General features: G+C 36.1%; 1 protein-coding gene across 9 annotated transcripts in view; it reads right to left on the reverse strand.

Annotated features, from left to right (window-relative positions):
- LOC120523746 (dachshund homolog 1-like) overlaps positions 1-18,423 on the reverse strand; it is a 435,056-nt gene that overhangs the window by 143,355 nt on the left and 273,278 nt on the right. For 5 of the 9 annotated variants that reach the window (XM_039745322.1, XM_039745323.1, XM_039745324.1 and 2 more), the window contains one exon: positions 2,697-2,852. The exons of the other annotated variants lie outside the window; for them this stretch is intronic. In XM_039745322.1, coding sequence (XP_039601256.1) covers positions 2,697-2,852 — 156 coding nt within the window. The remainder of the gene's footprint in view (positions 1-2,696; positions 2,853-18,423) is intronic. 9 annotated transcript variants of the gene reach the window in all.

The following is an 18,423-nucleotide window of genomic DNA, read 5'->3' on the forward strand; positions in this document are numbered from 1 at the left end:
AAAAGTTTACAGCTTGTATCTGAACATTGTTTTGTATAACCTTGCATTCACTGTGAATGATAATATAAATTGAGGAAAAGAAAGTCATAACTCCAGAAGAAAAATTGATATTGTATTTTATTTATTTATTTAAACATTATTTGGCTAAAAATGAATTCCTACAGATGCTCTCGCTCTAAGATTTCTAAACCCAAGAAGAAGAATGAATCAAGCCTTCATTTATGAATTGCTAACACTCATTCCAAGTGTATAACAATACATACACAAGCTGCTTATTCTGTGTATTCAGAAATGCACTGTTAAATATTCATCTGAAACAGAGTGGAGGACTATATGATCAGATAATCAACAATATGGTTTCCACTGCTTCAGTTGACACCAAAGTTCAAGCATAGACAGTCTTTTTGGAAGCTTAACCTGTAGGCTGGCAGTAAACTCTCAGAAAAGTATACATTGAAATAAGCCTAAGTGAATTTCATTTGACAATAGAATCTCGCATAGCCTGTGAATTGATTAACCAACTTATCTGAAATGTAGTAATTTTAAAGCATACCATTGGCTTAGACTTATCATAAAGCATGAGGTTTTTCTTTCAAGGTAGTAGGCTCAAATAACAATTAAAAGAGGTGGTAAATGGGAGGCAAATCATTGCTGTTAGAATAAGGTACAAAGCATTATGTACAGTATATAGGCAACTGATCCACAAAGTACTGAACAGACACACCAGGAATAACTTCAGCACAGTGCTCAGAAACACTGTATGAAGGTTGAAATCTACAAATGTCAACCTCTGACAACAGTCAAGAAGTGTATGTAAATGAAAATTAATTTGGGTCATCATAAGTTAGGCTTCAAAATCAACAATTGCATTGGAATAAAATGCCCTATATCATCCACCCACAAAGCCTGCAAAAAACCCTTAACAGCAGCACCAACCTCAATGGCTGCAATTGAGAACAAACTGGAGAAGTGTGACTTGTGGAATAAATTTTCATCAACCAGCCAATGGTGAAGGCTAACAATGAGTTATCCCATAATCTGTACTTCTCTTGGGCACATTATATACTACCTTGTCAATAATGATAATCAAGGAAAGGAGGTAATGGCAGAAAAGCTACTTTTTAAATTTTAAATTAGTTAAATTAAGGTAAAAAAATCTCTAGTTCTAGCATATACTTTTTTTGCTGTATTTGAACTGATTCCCTAGTTTAAATTCTTCTTTTTCTATATTTGATGACTGGCACATACCTATACAGTAGTAATAAAAAGAGTCATGTACTGAGCAAGTTATGCCAATCCTAGGCAGGTACCTGCTTTGCATCGAAAACTGCTGCGATACAATCAAATCTCCTATGAACCTGGATTTGAAAGTGAAAAGATGGATTGGATGTCTGCTGTGCCTACCCAATGCTCCTCCTTCTTATAATCACTTCAATTCCTTTTCGGAACCAGATTATCCAATCCCATAGTTGGAACCTATGCTGGATACACCATATGAATGGTAAGATCCAACCCTGGACTAAGCACCAGTCTATTATAAGGCATGTTAAATCATTAAATAATGAATATAAAATAATTTCATGTGGTACCATGATACTGTCATATTGCACATTCACCTAACAAACATATAAACAAAATAGATAATTATAATGAAGCAATAATAGTATAACTAAATACACTCTTAATGAAGATAGTTGGTTTACTGTAGTGCTGCTGTCTCACTGCCCCTGAATTCAAATCCTTGTCAGCTCAATGTCTACACACTCTTCATGTGTTCTCATTGTAGTTTTCTTGTCACTCTGCTTTCCTTAAGTCATGTGTCATTGGTAAAGTATGGATGTATGGAGGTCAGCATTCTGAGCTGAATTAATATTCTGTCTGGACAGAGACTCAGAAATTGATTGAATGAATGAATGAACTAGTCAAATATGAAATGGTAATACAATATTAGTATAAAACAGAGGCACAATATAGAACAATTTGCTGTGGGAAAATGTTACCAAAGAAACCATGGGTAAAATGCATTTCTTAACACATGCATACTGAGTCACGTATGAAAAGCACAATGAAAAAACTACTAAATTGGGAAATAGGTTAATATTTTGAAAAACCTAATGTCAAGAGATGAAAAGGAGGAAAAATACATAAAAAATATCACAAAATTTAACTTTTTCATACTAATGTTACACGTGAAATCATGCACAAAAAACACATAGAGAGTCTAAGATTAATTTCTTTATATCCTGATCAAATTGCATCATGCATGGAGAAAATTCTATTAAAATTTACTTAACCATGTGTATACCATACAAGGATTACGATCCAACATTGCCTTTTTAAAATGACCGTGACAAAAACTTTGGATTATTTCAATTACTATTGTACAGTCCTGCAGAATTTCAGAGAAAATCAAATTTCTTTGAAAAACAAATGTCAAAGAATACTTGAATACAGTTAAATGAATGTAATACATACTGTAATTAGCCTCAACTACAAATAAATAAGACAATAAAGCTAATACAGAGAATGCGGTTGTCTATGGTAGACGTGTATAACTTTACAATACCCTACACAGCACAATACAGTATCATGGCCTCTCACTCTCTGATCCAGACTGAGCACGGGAACCCTTCTGGGTTATGCCCAAAATTCAGAATCTCATTTGTAAAAAATCATGTGTAACTTGGTCCTCTTACCATTGGGTAGAAGGCGGTTCTGCTGGAGTGAGTTAAGGGGGTGGCTAACTGAAAAGTTATGCTGTCCTGGCAGGCTGGCATGGGTTACTGAGGCCTGTGATCCTTGGATATTAGGAGACTGCAGTTTCTCTTTATCCCAGGGAACATCACTGCTACCTGAAGAGAGAGAGTCACCACATTAGGAAGTGTTCTGATTTCAGGCCCTCAGCTTATCACATTTTATGATCCACTTACTCAGGGTTTAGAAGAATTGGGGTATACTAAACTGCAGCAACAGCAATGTGCCTATCCTAAACTGAAAGTCTACATTTTCAAAATTAGTAGGCAAAAAACATTCAGTTCTACTGCGCTATAGACGTGATAATGTTGACCTTTTAAATAATTACATTTCAAGCATAAATTTCATAATGCCAAGCCAAGCTGTTTTAAGAGGTTTAGAAGAACCCTGTAATCAGTTTATTGACCAAATAAGGCTGTACCATTTTATTGCACTGTGTGTTAACCCATGCCCTTCTTAGCTATTTCAGCATTTTTACTTATTTTTCTACTACAATCAAATGCAATATTACTTTCAGATCTTTTATTCTATTTTAAATAAAAAATAACTTTTTGGTAATAAATGAAAAGATTGAACATTATATTGTACACGTGAAAGACAAGCAAGGTAATTTATATAATAAGACACTGCAAATAAGCCGACTATTGGCAATACACCTATTGTTATACTATTATCGCCTTATTTTTATTAATTAATTATGAATTCTACATACATATGAACTCAGATAGAATATCCTACAGAGCTGGCTTGGGTTACTTAGTAAAAAATGAGGACAGTTTCTCAGAGATCTGACCCCGGTCCATCCATCCATCCATAAGCCTGCTTCAAGTAGTCCTAAGACTGTGGGCACTCAGAGCTTATGCTTGTAACACCTCATGCAAAGCAGGAGAGAGCTCTGGATGGTGCATTCCTCCATTAAAGGCCAATGCTAACAAATATAGCAATGTAATATTTAAAAGTGAGACTTAAACTAAAAACCCAGAAACACAAATAATAATAAAAATGTAAGATGACACATCTATCATACTATAAAGAATAAAACAGCAAATTATGCAAATTGGTTAATTATGCATAATTAATGTCATGGAAATACCCACACAAACATAAACAACAGATAAATGAAATTACAAAAAATAACTATCTTAAATCTACTATCCACCAACAACTTAGATAAAATCAGCTACAGAGCAAATAACAATATTTTGAGGCTACAGGAACAATGTCTTACTGGTGTTAACACAATGTAACATGAAATAACTTAAGGTAAGACATTGAAAACAGAATCTTAAAGTGCACAGCTTATTGTCTGTAAGGTTTTTGAATAAGACTGCTTCTACTAAAGGATACACTGATTCAAAAAGAACTGAACACTGAAGAACATTTTATTCAGCAACTGTGTATCACACAAACATGTAATATGCACCAATTTGTAGAGTTACTACTTATTTTTTTCCCATAATTTTGATGCTTGAGAAAATGAAGGAACACTTCAATGCTGTCTCAGCCATTGATGCTGTTAGGTCACAAAGGGTCAGGGACAAACTAGCATGCAAGATTAACATGTGCAGGGTGACACAAGGGGTAGCATATTTAGAATCTGTAAGATTAAGAAAAAAATAGGAGAGTTCCTTTAAAAATTGGCTTAGCGCACATCTTCATATAATACTGGATTACTGGAGCAACCATTTTTTGAAAATGTTCAATTAGTTTTTAATCATCCTGTATATAGAGCATACTTACTGAAGATCCATATAAATGATTACCTTAGAAAAAGACTCTTGTTTAGATGGCCTAGTCAGCTCAGCGAATGAAGAACAAAGCTGAGGACCTTGAAAAATAATTCAGTGATGTTTTCCCCATTAATTGTAAAGAAAAGTCATATAAAATAGTTTTGATTCAATATTAAAGTCCATTGGCAGGGGCATGTTTTGACATAAACACAAATCTTTAGATTTTTGTCTCAAGTGATTCCCTTTGCACAATGGTGGGATTAAAGGAAAATATATCATTACTCTGAAACTCAATTAAACAGTGGTGCTGCAAGTTTAGCCAAGCAGATGTGTTTATTTTGTGCTGGAATTTAGACATTAATTAACACGCGGCCACTTTAGCACTTCAATATTTCTCTTCAGCTGATCCTTGGATATTTCTCAAAAATAGCAAATAAATGAAGAATAATTAGAAACAGAAAAAAATACTTTGTGGAATTAAGAATACCTCACAGAATTAACTTTTGGTAAAAACACATATAACTGTCGACAAAGAGAACCAAAACACAGATGTATGTAGTACTTGGATGAATGAATGTGAAAAATCACTTTTCATTTTGTGTTTTTTTTGGCACCAGCACAAACTGCTTCAAACTGTCAAGCAGTCTTAGAAAAATTAAGCCAAAGTATTATTATACAGTAGTCTACAATGCATTCAGCCTACTACTCTAATGACTGATTTATTTAGAACAGCACAGTGAATCCAAGCTTACTACTGCGGTATCTCAACCCTAAAGCTCAATGTTTCTTGTTTGGTTTGGTTTGGCTCATGCCTGCATGGACTTTGCATATTCTCTTTTTCATTTTGTGGGCTTTCGCATGGTTTTATTGAAAGTTAGGTTAGCTAATGTCTGCAAATTTGCTCTCAGCAAGTTAGTGGATATGGATGTGTGTAATGGCTTTCTGTGACCCTATATTGAAATAAATGAATTAAAACAGCAAATTGACTACTTTAAGTCATTTTGAATTTAGTTTGTTAGAGAATAATATTTTGTATAGAAATCAGTGTTGAAGTGCAATAAATGACAAATTTCATTTGATTTAAGATATGCCAAATTCTTTCTTTAAGTCCACAGGTTTTCTGTCAGTATTTATATTTGTCTGTCATGGTTTAATTGCAGCTCTGCCTCATACCCTACCCTCTTTTGATTATGTTCCTATCATTCCTCCTTAAATTGGTAACTGCTTTCTACTCCATCTCCTATGTGATGAAGCAAAAGGGATGGTGTTTCAAATCTTTACTAATTTCTCATATGTGCTTCCAATTTAGTAGTCAACTGAGGGCTAATAAAAAGCTGCTCATTCCTCAGTTGTTGGCTGCTGTGTGTTTAAACTGTGGAAATGACCCCCCCTTTAAAGTCAAAAAAATAATTCAGGTTTCTGTTTCTTTATTATGCTCCACTGATTTTGAATTTTGGAATTCTTTTGTGATTTTGTATTTTGGCTTGTCAATTTGGTCTATGTTCCATGCCTTCTTACTCTTGTTTTATATAGGTTTTTGGTTTGCCTCTTTAGTTAATGATCTTATTTTTGTCACATTTGGTTTTATTATATACATTTATGCTTCTAGTAACTAATTATTTTTAATATATATATTCACTTGTTTTGCTTGTTTCTTGTTAATTGGTAATTAGGTTTGGTTAATTTTCCCTGCTTTGAGTTTGTGCCTTTATTTAATTAATTTAGCACTTATTTTTGTTAATAAATTGAACAATCGATTCAGTTACCATTTCTGGTTTGGGTTGAGAAATGTTCAGATAAGGATTTCCTCCTTGAGTATCTCCCATTATTATGGGTGGAGTGTGGTATTGTGGCAAACTCACTGTAAACTAAACACAGTTTGCTGGTGTTCCGGACCAAGTCACTTAACCTGCCAGGGCTTTTTCAAATTTTTATAAAAGGACTACAGTTAAATATTTGTACTGTTAACTCATCTTGAAAGTTACACTGAGTAAAGGCATCAGCCAACTAATCAATATAAACACTTCACAAACCTACTAATACTTATATTTCTGCTTGATTTGCCCTCCACACTGCTTCCTTTTTAACATTATTTAGACATATCTTCTTTTTTCAAACAGGAAGAGTATGTTGACACAATGATATGATGCAGGGTTGAAATTCCAGCCATCTATTTTCTGTTTGGAATCACATCACTTTGTTCATGGGGTTTTCCAAGTTCTCCTCCACCCAGGTTTTGAGTTTTTCCAGTATCTGACCAAAAATATACATGTTACATTAACTGATGACTCTAAATCACCCGGTTATGTGTGGTTGTGGGTCTGCAAATTTATGTTCCCTGCAAGAACCTTAGAGTCACATCCAGAGCTGGGACATGCCTTTCAATCAAATGTGGATTCAGAAAATGAGAGTCAAAAAAGAGAGGAGAGACTGGAACGAATCTGCCAAAACTTGCTACTTCCTATTCATTTAACGAGCCCAAATCAATAACTGAAAAATGTAAACAGAATTTTGAGTATTTAGTAAAGGTTATTCCATTAAAATAAACTGAATGATTTCACAGGTTATAGGGAAAATTTTAGAATGACCATGCACAATTATCATTCTTCTCTGTAGTCTAATTTAACATGTTTATTTGCATTTCCAAAAAAGAAAAACTGTTGAGAAACAGCTATGTAATTTTATGCCAGGAGATACCAGATGATTTCTGTTTAAATAACATTTTGCTTAATATGAGTCACATGGATGCAGCAAACTGCAGTTCTGTTTGATTTAGATCACCGAAAATATATCAATTTATGATTTTTTTAGCTAGTTTTCAAAGATGCTATGCTTGAGCTTGAGATAATTAAAAGTTAGGTTTTCTTTATGACATGGTTGACTAGTACCCACTGTGAGGTGATGTGCTACTTACAATATTCCTGTTCTGGCTAGGAGTCTATCAATCCCTACAACCTTCCTCCTACAATAAACCGGATGACACATCATTTTTTTGAAAGTTAGTTGAATTTCTGTGGGAATCCAGGGCATAAATACTGCTAAAATTAAGTGATTATTCCAGGGCTGGTTCAATCCTTATGTCCAATCCTGTTGCGATTGACTATAGTCCAATGTAGCCGTGAGTTATATTAAGCTGGCTTGTGAATGTTAAGTTATGTCTTGTAGTTGTTTTTCACTGTGTCCTTGAGACATGAGGCCAAATGTGGGATTTCCTGTTAAGCCTTTGTTTACTTTCCAGGACAAAAACTGTAGCTTAGCCTGATACATATTAACATTAATTCATGGTCTCATTTATTGTGAGACATACTGTGTAGTATGTTAAAATACTAAACACATAAAAGGGGAAGTTAAAAAATACAAACAATATACAGTATCCAGCTGATAATTGCAAATTATTAAAAAATAATTCCTTGTGTAATTACAACAACACGTTTGTGTTTTCTTTAAAAGGTGACATTCCTTTACCTGCATATGGGTAAAGAAAAAGACAACTTTGCCTTTTGTGAACTGTGTGTTCTTGAAGTGAATAACAGTAAATTTACTTCTAAGATTTAGAGTGTATACTACTCATACCTATTCTGTATTTTGATTTCATTTGATCTTTAAGATACACTGTTAGAAACTGGCCCAGTGTTAGTTAGTTTGTATATGTGAGTGGGCCCTATGATCAACTGGCAAATTGTCCAGTGCTGATTTTGCTGGGCTAAGCTCTGGGTTTCTATTTGAGAATGCTAAAAAAATAAAAAATGTAATGTGTAACAAAAATCACTTATTATTAGGGTGTCACAATGGTACAGTGGCTAGCACTGCTGCCAACTCAACTTCTGATCCAGTATCTTTGTGGAGATTGCACAGTATATGGACAGTAAGCATATGACAGGGTGCCTGTCAGTAGTTGTGTATTGTATTAGGAAGTCAGGAGTGGAAGAGAAGTACGTAAAAGTTGCACGGGATATGTATGAGGGATGTGTGACAGTGGTGAGGTCTGTGGTAGGATTGACAGATGCATTCAATGTGGAGGTGGGTTTACATCAGTTATCGGCTCTGAGCCCTTTCATATTTGCAATGGCAGACAGGTTAATAGATGAGATTAGGCAGGAGTCCCCTTGGAATATGATGTTTGCTGATGACATTGTGATCTACAGCAATATTAGGGAGCAGGTTGAGAAGACCCTGGAGAGGTATAGATATGCTCCAGGGAGGACAGGAATGAAGGTCAGTAGGAACAAAACAGAATACATGTGTGTAAATGAGAAGGAGGTAAGTGGAATGATAAGGATTCAGGGAGTAGAGCTGGCCAATAATGGGTAAGTTTAAATACTTGGGATCAACAGTACAAATTAATGGGGACTGTGGAAGAGACATGAAAAAGACAGTGCAGGAGGTGGGTGGAGAAGAGTGTTAGGAGTAATTATCAGCAAGTGTGAAAGGTTGGAGACTGTGGCACTGACCAGAAAGCAGGAGACACAGCTGGCGGTGGCAGAATTAATGATGCTAAGATTTGCATTGGGTGTGACGAGGATGGACAGGATTAGAATTGAGTACATTAGAAGGTCAGCTCAGATTGGATGGTTGGAAGACAAAGTCAGAAAGGCGAGATTGCGTTGGTTTGGACATGTGCAGAGGAGAGATGCTGAGTATATTGGGAGAACAATGCTAAGGACAGAGCTGCCAGGCAAGAGGAAAAGAGGAAGGCCTAAGAGAAAGTTTATGGATGTGGTGAGAGAGGATATGCAGGTGATGGGTGTAAAAGAGCAAGATGCAGAGGATAGGAAGATATGGAACAAGATGATCCGCTGTGGCAACATGTAATGTGAGCAGCTGGTTGAAGAAGAAGAAGAAGAAGCACAGTATTTGGGAAGTAAGACAATTTTCATAATTTTAGTTCTGTATACCACCACAGTGGATCTGAAATTAAGCAATCATTATGTGACTGAAGTCCAAAATATTTTATGAGCTATTTCGGAATGACAGCCATTTTTTGCATAATATCCATGGTCTTACACGTATTTGGACAAACTAGCATAACCATAAAAATAATGGTCATTTTCAATATTTGGTTGAAAATCCTTTACAGTCAATGACTGCCTGAAGTCTGGAACCCATGGCCATCTCCAAGTGCTGAGTTTCCACACTAGTGATACTTTACCAGCCCTTTTCGGCAACTGTCTTCAGTTACTGCTTATTTGTTGGATTTTATGCATCAGTTTTGTCTTCAGTAAGTGAAATGGATGTCCAATTGGGTTGAGGTCAGTTGATTGACTTTGCCTTTGAAGAATATTCCACTAATTTGCGTGAAAGGCACTTGATTTGCTTTCACAACATGTTTTGGTCCATTGACCATCTGTACTGTGAAGTATCATCCTATCAGTTTTTCAGCATTTGGCTAAATCTGAGCAGACAGTATAGCCCTCTACACTTCAGAATTCATCCTGCTACTTCTGCCAGCAGTCACATCATCAAATAAAACTAGTGACTGACTTTCATTCACAGCCATGCATTATTGTGCCATAAAACACCTCCACCATGTTACACAGATGATGTGGTATTCATCGGTTCATGAGCCATTTCTTCTCTTCTCCATACTCTTCTCTTTCTAACATGCTGAATTACTGTATATTGATGTTAGTTTCCTTTGTCCAAAGAAATTTTTTCCAGAACTTGAAAGGCTTTTTTTTTGTCTTCTGGGGAAAAGCCAAGCAAAATGACACCTTTTATTGGCTAACTAAAAAGATTACAATATGCAAGCTTTCGAGGCAACTCAGGCCCCTTCTTCAGGCAAGATCTTGCCCATCAAAAGTGAGTTGAGAGTCCATTTTAACACTCAAATTGGTAACAAATATGGAAATAAGAATGTTTTGACCAGAGAAAGTGATACTGGTGATGGTAGAAGGACGAAGATGGTGTGGTGTGCCAACTAAAATGGCTTCTGTTTTAGATCTGTTCAGCTGAAGGAAGTTGAGCCTCATCCATGCCTCTATTTCCTCCAAACAAATAGTCAGTGTAGATGTTGGGAGAGGAGCAGTACAGGAGATGGGGGTAGTCCTAAGATAAAGCTGAGTGTCATCGGCATAGCAATGGAAAGACAGACCATGTCTGCTAATGACACTTCCAGGTGGGAGCATGTAAATGTTGAAAAGAATGGGGCCCAACACAGAGCCCTGTGGAACACCACAGGTAACATTATGGGTGTGAGATTTTGCGCTGCCAAGAGCGACATCTTTTACCGGTCAAATAAGATTTAAACCAATTGTGAACATTTCCTGAAAGTCCAATGGTGTATTGCAGACGTTGAAGAAGAATATAATGGTCAATTGTATTAAAAGCAGCTGTCAGGTCAAGGAGAATGAGTAAAGAAGGAGAACCAGTATCTGCTGACATCAGAAGGTCATTAGTGACCCTGACCAGGGCTGTTTCGGTGCTATGGCTAGGGCGAAAACCACACTGAAACTTTTCAAACAGGTTATTCAATTTGAGATGATCATGAAGTTGTACTGCAACTATTTCCAGAACTCCAGGATCCAGGGTGGGTTTTTTCAGTAGAGGTCTGATGACTGCACTTTTTAGTGCTGAAGGAATATGGCCAGCCAAAAGGGATTGGTTTATAATCCTGGTGATAAGTGGAGAAACAGCAGAAATGTTGGCACTCAGCAGGGCTGAGGGAAAAGGGTCCAGAGAACTGGTAGATGGTTTCATTTTCCTGATGACGTCCTCCACCTCTTCCCGTGTGGCAACAGAGAAGGAGCAAAGGGGCTGGACAGTCTCAGGCAGCAAGTTAACAGTTGGTGGGAACAGAATATCCGTGGTAGAGAGGTGTAAGCGGATGTTATAAACCTTTTGTTTGAAAAAATTAATACAGTGTAACCTCAGTTTGCGAGTAACTTGGTTTACGAGTGTTTTGCAAGACGAGCTAAATTCTTTAATAAATTTTTACTTGATAAACGAGTGATGTCTTGCAATACGAGTAGTATGGATACACTTTGTCTGCTGAGCGTCATGTAATCACAACTGAGCTGATGGTTCTTCTCTCTCTCTCTCGCAGGAACTTTCATATGGGGAAATTCACTTTGATATACGAGTGCTTTGGACTGTGAGCACTTTTCCGGAACGAATTATGCTCGCAAACCGAGGTTCCACTGTATGCAAATTACACCTCTCATCAGTGGCCTCGGAATGAGCACATGAAGGAGGTTTAAGAAGATGATTTATAGTTGAAAAAAGCTTTTTTGGATCCCTGGAGCTATTTCTAATGATGGTAGAATAGAACCTGGACCGTGCAACCTTCAAAGCTTCTGCATATGCCCTCCTATGTTCCCTATAGGATTGTTTGTGAACAGTCAACCCAGAAGCATTGAGCGGCAGCCGCCTTCATTTTTCGCAGCTCGCAGGTGTACCAACGTGCTGAGCACGAAAATGAGACAGACCTAGATGTTAAAGGGGCGTGAAAGTCCAGGAGACTGCTCAGAAACTGGTTGCAGAGATCCACGAGGTCAACAACAGAAATGGCAAGATCAGAAGAAAGAAGTTTAAGGTCCAGGGCCAAGGCATCCACATTGATGTTCTTCAAATTTCTAAAATGAATCTGTCGTTTTGGTTTGGTACAAGGGGAGAAAAAGGGTAGCTCCATTGAAACTACTTTGTGGTCTGAAATACCAAGATCATAAACCTGTAAATTACTAATGAAGGCAGAGTTTGAAATAACCAAGTCAAGTGTATGACCCCTAGAATGTGTGAGGACATCAACATATTGTTGTATGTTGAGAGACTCTAACAGCTCAAGAAAATCAACAGTAAGATAACCTTTAGGATTATCAACATGAATATTTATATCTCCCAGGATTATGATGTTGGCAGAGGTGGCACAAAGTGTTACGAGAAGATCAGTCATTTCTGGAATAAAAGCAGAGTTAAGTTTTGGAGGTCGATAGATAAGAAGAACAGTCATAGGAAAAGGGGGCTTACATTTAAATGCAAGGCACTCGCAGAAAGATGTTACAGGTAACGAAATAGGGGACACCCCCAGGACCTGACGATAGATGATGGCTAGACCACCACGCACAGTGCTGCGAGCTGCCTCCAAATAACTGTAGCCAGATGGACACGCTTCATTTAAGTCAAAGTAAGCCTCTGACTAGTGCCAGGATTCTGTCAGACACATGAAGTCAAGTCCTTTCTCCCTGATTTGTTCTTCAATCAGTATGGATTTATCGCTGATGGATTGAGAATTAAACAGTTCAAATTTGACCAGTGATTGTAGAGTAAATCTCTGTATCTCTGGTAGATATGTCCACTCTTCGTGTTTCTGCTATCCCTCTAAAAGGTTTTGTTATGTTTTCTTAGCTTAATAATGGACTTTCTTTACTTGCATGGACAGCTCTTTGGACCTCATACTCACAGTTCACAGTGAAAGCTTCCAAATGCAAATTCAACACTTGGAATATATTCCAGACCTTTTACCTGCTTAATAATTAATGAAATAATGAAGGACCTGCACACACCTGGGTATGGAACAGCTTGTCAGTCAAATGTCCAAATACTTTTAAGCCCCTGCAAATAGGGAGTCTATGCAGAAAAATTGCTTTTCATTAAATGGCTCATAAAATATTTTTGGTAAACCCTTAAATTAAAGCTGAAAGTCTACACTTCAGTCACATAATGATTGCTTTATTTCAAATCTATTGTGGTGGTGTATAGAGACAGAATTATGAAAACTGTCCAAATACTTAAGGACTTAACTGTATTATTTGTGCCTTCAGCTACATTTACAGTTTAAACATGTACGTATTCCTGAGAAGATTGACTTCTTTTATTCCAAAAAGCATCGCTGAACAGACTGACAAAAGTTTTTATTTGCCCATAGTAAACAACATGCATTTTTTCCTACAGATGTCCTTGATGTTTCCAGATGTCAAAGTTTCTTGTTTGCAAATAAATTAGCATTTTTTTTCCTAACAGTAATATTTACAGTGAAAAACTGCAAATGAATCACACAATTTGACACCCAGGAGAGCTCAACTGCCAAATTGAATGAACAGCAGTTTTGATGTGTAGTGTCTGACAGGAAGAGAAGTGCAATTCACAAGAGAAAGACAGGTGATGCATCAGGGTAAAACAGCTCACATTTCATAAACTTCAGATGGTGCGAATCTGGCAGATCAGGTCTGCACACAGATGCCCTGTTTTTCTCTTCACCATAAAAAAGGAGAGTGCACTGATCATGACAGAGGCATTTTACAAGACGCACATCTTTAATATTTAAAATATAAAATTTCTTGATAAAAATCAGTATTTCCCCTGCAAATCAAAAATAAATACTATTTTATGTCAAGGAAAATTCTCCAAACTAAATTGTCCCCAGGCTCTGCCCCCATGTAATAAAAAAAGTAATTTTATGTCAATTATTGATGCTAAAATATTACTAATTGTTATTAAAATGATCATTAATGTATAAGTCTTTAAAATAATAAATTACTGATGCTACAAGAAAAGGCCCTGGGCCCCAGCTACCATAAATTCATTCATAAATTGATGGATGTTTATAACAATTCATCTATCCATTTTCTGCCATAGTTTCTCCACTACAGGGTTGTGTGGAGCTGATGTAAGAGTTAAGTGTAAGATGGATGAGAAATGAATACAACACAGGGCAGACTCACATAACTAAGCACATTGTTACTTATAAGAGATGCATATCTTTGGTATACCAGAGGAAGTCTGAGCACTCAAAGAAGTCTTGGAAAACATACACATATGACTGGGCCCTGAATCAAACACAGTCCAGGGAATTGTGAGGCAGCAGCACAAACCACTATGTACTACTGTGCCACTCTACAAAAGTTACCATTTAAAACAATTCTTCTTCTTCTTTCGGCTGCACCCATTAGTGGTTGCCACAGCGATCATCTTGTTCCATATCTTACAAATTAAAAAATAATTTATTAATTATATCAGAAATTATTCAACTGCAGACTTTTGAGCTACTGGTGCACGGTTTGGGTGGGAATCACAATAATTCTACTGATCAAAGCAATTCTAACTTCTATGTCATGCCATAACCCACAGTGCATTTGGTCAAATGTTTAAAACAGCTCATTAAAAAATTGTGCTAAAGAGAACTTTGTCTTACTCTGCTAGCTGTTAGTTGTGAAACTACTGCACCTGAATCTCAGACAATATCTTAAATGAACTAAATGAGAGCGTGGAATAATTTTTAATGCTTTTACTATATTAAACCAGAAAGGATCATAAAAACCGTCAGCTGCAATGGCAAACTGAAGGTGAAGGTGAATAATGCAGGTTAATACAACTGATCAATGGAAATAAGTACAAATTTTGAAACTCTCATAAGGTCCCAAAAAGATGGGCCTAGACATTATTATAAATAATAGATAGTTTACTTTTGTAGAAAAAAGAAACAAAACACCAAAACGATGGCACTTACAAAGGCCACAACAGATGATTAAAGTAATGTAAAGATATGCTGTTTATCAGCATATTAATTGTTCAGATAAATAACAAACCACACAAAGAAAATGAATTTCCCTTTATGATGGCAGATTTTAATGGCTAAAGTAAAATCACCAACGTGGAAAAATACAAAATCCTACAGAGAAACTCATTGTACAAACTGGAATGTGGCTCAGGAAGTAAAAACGGATATGTATTTATTTTTTGTCAAAACAGACATGCAGTTGATAGCACCATATTCCATATCTTTGATGCAGCTGGCAGTCCTCAAGTCAGTGCTTGTTGCATAGGTAGGAATTTATTTTATAGGCTTGCATCCAGTAACTCAATTTAGTGTACTTGTGTTATTGAAAGGAATGTGGGAATGGATTATTTTACCAACAAAACGTGAATGGGGATAATGCAGTGCTTCATTGTATGCCAAGAACATTACACTTTTTCTGGACTATTTCATGTTTACCTGCTCCATGAAATTCTTCTTTTGTCAAGAAGTACTAGCTTAATTTGAATATATATTTGGAAAAAATCCAGCATATTACTAGTAACAGTTATTAGCTAAAACATTGTGCAATGCACTTTGTAAAACCCAAATGTGGCTAAAAATTACACATCAACTGTCAAAATATAATTATGAAGACTCACTGTAAAATATATATATATATATATATATATATATATATATATATATATATATATATATATATATATATATATATATACTCAAACACATGCAATGGGGGTTTACATGGTCACAAAACAAAATAAAATTTTATTAACAGTAATAAATGCTACATAACATCAATAAAGAATATTACATCTAATTTAGAAAGTCACCAAAACAATAGTCTTTTCATTAGTTACACCAGTGCTGTTTTTCCACTACAGGAACTAGAACCACAATTCAGAACAGGGCTAACAGCATTGTTAACAGTATTTTTCTATTCACCCAAATAGGAGATATGGATTAAATGATCAGTTTAGATCTTGCATTGGCTGGCTTTGTATCTTTAACACAGCTGCACAGAATACCTGCTTATCCAAGTATTCAAAAACTGCTTGCAAAGAAATAAAGATTCAAAGTACAGACATAGACTCAAACACAGGCTTCCGGTGCTGTTGCTTTTCAGTTCCTGAATAAAATGACTGACCTAAACACGTAATGTACAGTGGATTTAGAAAGTATTCAGACCCTTTCAATTTTATATACTTTATTGTTTTGTAGATTTTATTTTAGTGGATAAGTTTACCATTTCTGTCCATCAATCTACACTTAACAACCCATAATGACAATTGAAAACATGTTTTCAGAGTTTCAAAATTTATTAAAAATCGGAAACTAGAATCTTTAATTTATGTAAGTATTCAGATGCTAAATTTGTAAAGGCTCCTTTGGCAGTCATTACAGGTTTGAGCCTACTTGGGTAAGTCATTACTAGCTTTGCACAACTGGATTTGGGTGGTTTATTCCATTCTTCCTGTCAGATCTTCTCAAGCCCTATTAGATTGAATGAGAAGCATCTGTAAACTGCTATCTTGAGGTCTCACCACACATGTTCTATGAAATTTAAGTTTTGCCTTTGAACAGGCCAATTAAGGACAGTTAAAGAGTTGTCTTGGCAGTATGCATTGGATCATTTTCGTGCTAAAAGGTGAACTGTCACACAAGTCACACATGTACTCTGGAGCAGGTTTTCCTCAAGGACCTGTCTGTAGTTGGTTGCATCCATCCTTCCCTCAACTCTGACTGATCTCCCAGTTCCTGTTGCTGAGAAGCACCTACATAGAATGATGTTACAACCATCATGCTTCACTGTAGGGATAGTATTAGGAAGGTGATAAGCAATGCCTGATCTTTACCTAACATAATACGTGGAGTTCTGTCCAAAGAATTCAATATTCGTCGCATTAGACCAGAGAATCTTTTTCCTCAAGTTCTCAGTCTTTTTAAGTGCCATTTGGCAAACTCCAAGTGGGAGTTAACAGTCTTGGTGGTTCCAATGTACTCCTCTAAACACTCAAAGCTTTAGAAATGGTTTTATACCTTTGCCCTGATCTATGCTACACCACAATTTGAATGTGGAGGTCTTTAACAAGTTCTTTGGACTTCATGACTTCGTTTTTGTCCTGACATGCAATGTGAATTATAGGACCTTATATATCCAGATGTGTGCCTTTCTAAAATGTCCAATTGCCACACATGGACTCCAATCAAGTTCTAGAAACATCGTTAGGATAATTAAAGCAATCAGGATGCACCTGACCACAATTTGGAGTGCTATAACAAAGAATACTTATATAAAAAAGAGACTACAGTTTTTGATTTTTAATACATTTGCAAACCTCTGAAAACATGTTTTCATTTTATTATTATGGGTTATTGAGTGTACAATGATGGGTAAAAATGGTGCATTTATCAATTTAAAATTAAATCTACACACAATAAAGCATGCTAAAAGTGAAGGGATCTGAATAATGTTCTTACTCCGCTGTAAGTTTTAACCGTGAACTAGATTTAGAGATGATACCTTGGCGGTGATGGCACAATGCACAGTAGTATAGCTTGGTTCAGTTTTGGGAATGGCGCCTGCATAAACACCCAGCAACTAGAAAGCTTTAATTCTGCAACTCCAGTTTCCTCCAAAATCTGAAGACATGCCATTAGGTCATCTGGGAATTGTAAACTGATTGTGCATCAGTACACCGTGTTACAAAACTGCATTGCCTCCAAGATTTCTTCCTGATTTTCATTCCACAGTTGTGGATTGACTCCAGCCTCTAGTGATGCTATGCTATACGGGATCATACTAGAGTTGAAAATCAATGCATTTTTTAATTTATTTTATTTTATAGCAAATAAATAGTATTTTACATAAATATACAGCTAATACACATGGCTCCTTTTTAATTACAAATATTTATGGGTATTGAAATCTACTACCATGGCCTAATCCAACAGCATTAGATGCAAAGGAAGAAACAAAAACCTGTCTATTACAGGGCATCCTCATTCAGGATTATCAATTTATTCAACAGAAAACTCTTACAGGCACTGGGAGAACATCTGGACAAGGATTTGAACCCAGGATTGTTGGGAAATCACACAAACTGCTTCTTAGTCTAATTAAAAAAACAGGTGTTAATTAAAAACCATTTAAAGGTGTGTGAAAGCTCACATTGTTAATCAAAACAGCACTGAAGACTTCTGTGGCCTCACATATGTAGATTTACAGATAAAGTTTCTTTTTTAATATATCTGCTTTCAAGGCAACTGATTAGGAAAGACAGCTTTTGCCCAAGACATGCCATTTATTATAAAGACTTTTAAGAATGTATTTTCAAAATAAAAATAAAGACTCTGAAACACTTTGTAAATTGCCATGGCTTGGTTCTTAAAAGCAGGGGTCTAATCCTGGTGAGACCTGGTAAATAAGTCTTCAGTTTTTTAATTAGGCACACAAGTCACTTGACCTTA

Source organism: Polypterus senegalus, chromosome 2 (genome assembly GCF_016835505.1).
Source record: "Polypterus senegalus isolate Bchr_013 chromosome 2, ASM1683550v1, whole genome shotgun sequence".
NCBI lineage: Eukaryota > Metazoa > Chordata > Cladistia > Polypteriformes > Polypteridae > Polypterus > Polypterus senegalus.